This window comes from Anopheles aquasalis, chromosome 2 (genome assembly GCF_943734665.1).
Source record: "Anopheles aquasalis chromosome 2, idAnoAquaMG_Q_19, whole genome shotgun sequence".
In the NCBI taxonomy this organism is placed as follows: Eukaryota; Metazoa; Arthropoda; class Insecta; order Diptera; family Culicidae; genus Anopheles; species Anopheles aquasalis.
Window position 1 is genome coordinate 65,658,147 of NC_064877.1, and position 5,000 is coordinate 65,663,146.

Below are 5,000 nucleotides of genomic sequence, written 5' to 3' on the forward strand. Positions count from 1 at the left end.
ACATCGCCGCGGTGCTGCTGCTCGGATTTGGATGAAATGATGTTTATTGTAAAAAAAGAATTGCTGCAGATAGCATCACAGTTTGCATGTTTAGGTGAAGCTGTTTGTTATGTTGTGGTGGGGGGTTATACCAGCGCGTGACACGCATCCAACTGATTACTGGTTCGTTACTGGTTTATTCACGCTTTTATTCACTTTGTTAATTGCGATCCAAACACAAACACACAGTCACGCAGGGTTATGCAGCTGATCACCGTGGTTAAAAGTGCGTGCACCCATCCGCCACTTACCTCCAGGTTGCCGATGTCATAGTACGACAGATAGAACCGGGTCAGCTCGAACCAGCGCGTTTTGTAGTTGACCGGCGTGAAGCGCTTCTTGTTCTGTGACCGTTTCACCATGTAGCCGGACTTGAGCACGAAATCGCTGCGCCGCTCGGTCATCATGTCCGTGCACGGTACCGGCGATCACACAGCGAATAATGCTAACGATAGGATGGTGATGGTACGCTGATCGAGCAGCACTCGACATCGACTAGCTGTGTGCTAGATCACCGTCCGCTGCTCTTCAGCAGTATTATTGACTTTACCCTATAAACAACTAGATTTGTTTCTGTTCTCTTTGCGCGCACCCAAAGGCGTCTGGGGGCGCGTTCGATATGGCCACCGTTTTGCGAGGAACCGTTGAGGGGTTGAGGATGATGATGCGACAGTAGGGCGATGCATTTAGCTGGAACTATTCTCACTAGCGGGCACGTATCACACGCACGATGGACGCGCTGCTGTAGCACAATCTCGCATGCGGAACACACATTTTCTGCAATGATTCACCATTTCGATCAAACAAAGGCAGAATGGTTGCTGTTCATATTTATATATTCGTCCGCCTACGGTAAGAAACGAAATAAAATTAACACAAAACTTTCACTAATGGACGGTGAGTCGGTTGTCTTTCTGCTTTCCTTTAGCATATTGGCCTGAAATGTTAAACGACACTTTCTGCCGCTTATGGGACACGCACACGATCTCGCGAGGTACGATCAATCAAAATTGCCACATTTACCCTTTCGGTGCAGCGTTCTCAAGGGATAGCCACTAAACCCTTCTAGACACGTAAGCTCCTCGTGTTATCTTATCGTGTGTGGCGTTTTTTAAACATCAGCGACGCCGGATGAAAAACCACCCCAAGACCAACCAACGTGGCTTACAAATTGGGAACCGTTCGAAAAACCAACCCATCCAAAAGCTAATACGTGATAAGTTATGGCTGATAAGGCTTAGGAAGAGCGAACCAAACCTTTCTCGAGATTGCAACTGATTAAAACATCATGCTAAGATGCCGGAATGTTCTAAAGTCCCCTTCCCCAACATCTTCCAGACCACCAAAGCACGGAATTGCGCCGAAAGGAGGTGATCGGTTAGAATCAAAAGTAAACCCTAAAATCTGAAACAAACCGATGACTAAACGAACATTCGGACGAACGGTGAACAAACAACGCAACAACCCCCGGGGGGAACCGGTTCATTTGCATACGGGCGAAAAAGGCGATGGCCGATCTCCCCTCCCCGTAAGGTCCGCTGATGATGCCGAACTTAAAAAGAGGAATACGACACAGGCTAAGGATTTCCCGCGGAAACGGGCGAAGAGCTTGTGGCGAGGGCGGCACCGATTGATGCATGATGAAGGAGCCAAGCCTTGTGCGCCAAGTGGATCTGAGCCTGATCAAGGTGGACACGGGGACCACACCACAATGGCATAATTAATTCAACGCAACACGCTCCGATCGCACGTCCCCGCGATCGATAACGTCCCGCGGTACGGTGGGAATGATGCGTTTCGCGGTGCCGCCTGTTTCTTGGAAGCCCGGACCCGGACTCGCAAAGGTAGGCGGAGGATGATCCGGCTGAATTCGCCACTTCAGTAGGTATTGGTTGGTTGTTTTTCTCGTTTCTGGCAAGATTTAGCCACCAATCGGTCACCCTTAGGCGGAAAGGTGGACCGATTAGGAAATGTCCACTTTCGCGGATGGCCGGCCAGTTCGGGGAAGATCTGTTACCCGTCGAATGTTCCAGACGATCGTGTCTAAGCAACCTGACGGTGGGATGGGGTGATTCGGATCGGATCGGCGGATCAGAGTAGACCATGAAACGGAGAAAAAAAGCTGTAAAACACCGACTGCTTTGATGGATTTAAAGGGACGCAAATCCGTGACCGTTTTGGCAAAAGCAAAACAAACGAGATGCTCGGAAAAGGCGCGTGCTGACTCACTGCACTGCTCATCATAGGTGTGTAAACATAACAGACACGATCCACCCCATCGATCAGACCGTGGTAACGGCGATGGCCGCAGGGCAGGAATTTAAATCTCTCTCTCTCTTCAACATGATCACCACCTTCCCCATATTGGGCGCAGCATCCTGCAGGTGCGTCTTCGGGATTGCTGCATTCTTGTGGCGTGAGCTCATGTGTGGTGCGCTGCATGCAGGGTGTGCAAGTGTAATTTAATGCTCTCTACATTTCTTCCTCCTTCCTCTCTTCGAACAGCGCTGCCGTAATTGTACAGGTCCGACCGTCCGAAATCAATCAAAACATGAAATTCCGATGACTCAACCCGGCCAGTACCAGTACGAGGTGATACGGCCGCGATGCTGTGCTGCCGAACGAATCGCAAACCGGTACCGTTGTCCCGGTCCGGAAATGTTTGCCATTCCACACGCACCGGCGATAATTGTTGGCTGACCGGCCCCCCCGAACCGTTTCATGGGGTGGCATGGTATCGGTGGTAACGGTAATGGTGGCAAAGTGCAACATAAAGGAGAAGCTGATGATCGTTTCATACAGAGCAACAGCAAGAGCAAGTGAAAGTGCATCTCTAGTGGGGTGGTGGTGGTGGATCGAGGTGCCAGAGGTGTGCGAGAAGAAAGCCGGGTGCGTATAGAGATCGAGAGAGAGGAACAGAGAGAGGCGTGAAAGAACGAAAGCGACCGGAAGCATATTTACAGCTGATTCGTCCTGAAGCGTGAAAGTGAAACGTTCTACACGGATTCTGCTCTGGTACACGTGTGTGTCCTCTCGCCGATCTGTCGATCGCAGTCGCATCCGAGGGCATGCACCAATCGAGCGCGACCGAGCGAACGATCCTCTTGCGCTGGGCCAATGATCGATGATCAATTATGTTACACACATCTGTGGCGCATATGTGTTTTGCTGGCGATGTGGATGGCGTTGATGATCGATCAGCGATGACTAGGAGCCACGTTCCCTAGCACACAATCAGCACAATCGCGCACCCCTCATACAATGCCGTTGATTGTGCCGGTTTGAAAGCGTTTTGCACGAAGCGCTCACTCGCGCGCTCGATCCTTGGGTGGTTCTGAGCGATGGCCTGTGACCTCCCCGCCCGTTCCCGGCGCCTGATCGTCGCCACCGACTGGAACGGCAGCAGCAGAATTACACTTGATCACCACGGCGGCGGCGGCGGCGACGGCAACGGCGACTGCGATGGTGAACGACGACACATTCACGGCAGCAACAACTTTTATGGCTAACCGACTCGCCGACGCGGTGGCGGTGGCCCGGACTGGCTCGTTAAGGACTGGCCGCACAACCTACGCACGGTCTACGCGACGACGAACGACCACGACGAAGACAACGATGATGGTTCCGGTTTGCCGTGTCCATGATTCCGTTCTGGTACGGTGACTCGATTCTTTAAAAAGGCAGCCAGAAACGGGCTCTTCTCACGCTTTTGCGACCGTCGAGGAGGGCCCAGCCCGAAAGAAACATGCACCGGAATGCCAGGAAATGCATTCACTCCTGCACTACCACCCACCATCCCTTCGTCCACCGTCGATTTCACGCACAACACATCACGCACCGTCGTCTTCTGCTCGCGGGGATGCAAACACTTTTCCGGGGAAGGAACACGCGAACTGGGGGCGCACGTTCCGGCACGCTTTACTACCGTTAGATCTGGCCTCCACGGGGACGCGGAGAAGCGGCGCCGCTACCGAACCGAACTGTTATCTTTCGCGTTTTCGTTAATCTACCGTTCGTTCCGTTCGTTCCGTTCGTGCTGCCGCTCCGCACGGCTCTCCGGATGTTGTGACAGCTGCTGGAGAAACGTCACCGAAACGTCATCGAAAGACAAACAAACGGGTGAAATGCGGGTGGGTGGGAGCGATCGCCGATTGGAAAATGTACAAATCGTTTTTAAAGGGACTTCCAGCATCTATCGGGCCGGTTTATTATTCGCCATATTATCATTACTAACGGAGAAAGGAAAACGATGCTTATTCGAGTCGGGCCGTCGTTCAGTTGGAATGCTCGCGCTTCAGCTGCCACGCACCGATCGCGTACCGGAACCAGATCAGCATCAGATCGCGGCCCATCTGCAGCCACGACCAGAACGGCGTCAGCTTCGATCCTTCGATCTCCGTCCAGTTGACGGCAATCTCCTCGATCGGCATCCGGTAGGATTGGGCAATGAACAGCAGCTCCACGTCGAACGCCCAGCGTTCCACGTGCATCACGAGGAACAGTTTGCGCGCTGCCGAACGCGTCAGCAGCTTGAAGCCACACTGCGTGTCACGTACTCGCTTCACCGCAAACGTCCACACTAGCAGGTGGAATCCGTGCATTAAAATTGTGCGGAACAGGGTGCGCTTCGCTGTGGCATCTTGCTCGAGGTGGGCCCGCGATCCAATCGCCAACGCATCACGGTGCCAATCGTCACCGCTAAGTTGGGTCATGCTTTGCTCCAGTTTGGCGTAATCGGGAAACTTGGTCGCACCGTCCGCGTCCGCGAATAGTAGAAACCGGCCACGACTGCTCAGCATACCCATGCGCACCGCACCACCCTTGCCACGGTTCTCGACCAGGGCCAGCACTCGCAGCTTGTCGGTGCCCAGCTTCTTGGCATACTCGAGTGCCACCTCGACTGTCCGATCGCGGCTTCCGTCGCTCACTACGATCACTTCGTACGTAAAGTCCTTCTTCGC

General features: G+C 53.1%; 2 protein-coding genes across 2 annotated transcripts in view; both read right to left on the reverse strand.

The window, feature by feature from the left end:
* LOC126581615 (tyrosine-protein kinase Btk29A) overlaps positions 1-4,076 on the reverse strand; it is a 72,469-nt gene extending 68,393 nt beyond the window's left edge. Inside the window, exons 1-2 of the mRNA XM_050245406.1 lie at positions 4,050-4,076; positions 291-886 (exon numbers count right to left, since the gene is read on the reverse strand). Coding sequence (XP_050101363.1) covers positions 291-446 — 156 coding nt within the window. The 5' untranslated portion in view covers positions 447-886; positions 4,050-4,076. The remainder of the gene's footprint in view (positions 1-290; positions 887-4,049) is intronic.
* Positions 4,077-4,209: 133 nt separating this feature from the next.
* The window catches only part of LOC126581098 (dolichyl-phosphate beta-glucosyltransferase), a 1,358-nt gene continuing 567 nt past the window's right edge, over positions 4,210-5,000 (reverse strand). The window contains exon 3 of the mRNA XM_050244538.1: positions 4,210-5,000. This exon is cut by the window's right edge and continues 50 nt beyond it. Within this exon, the coding sequence (XP_050100495.1) occupies positions 4,314-5,000 (687 nt within the window). The 3' untranslated portion in view covers positions 4,210-4,313.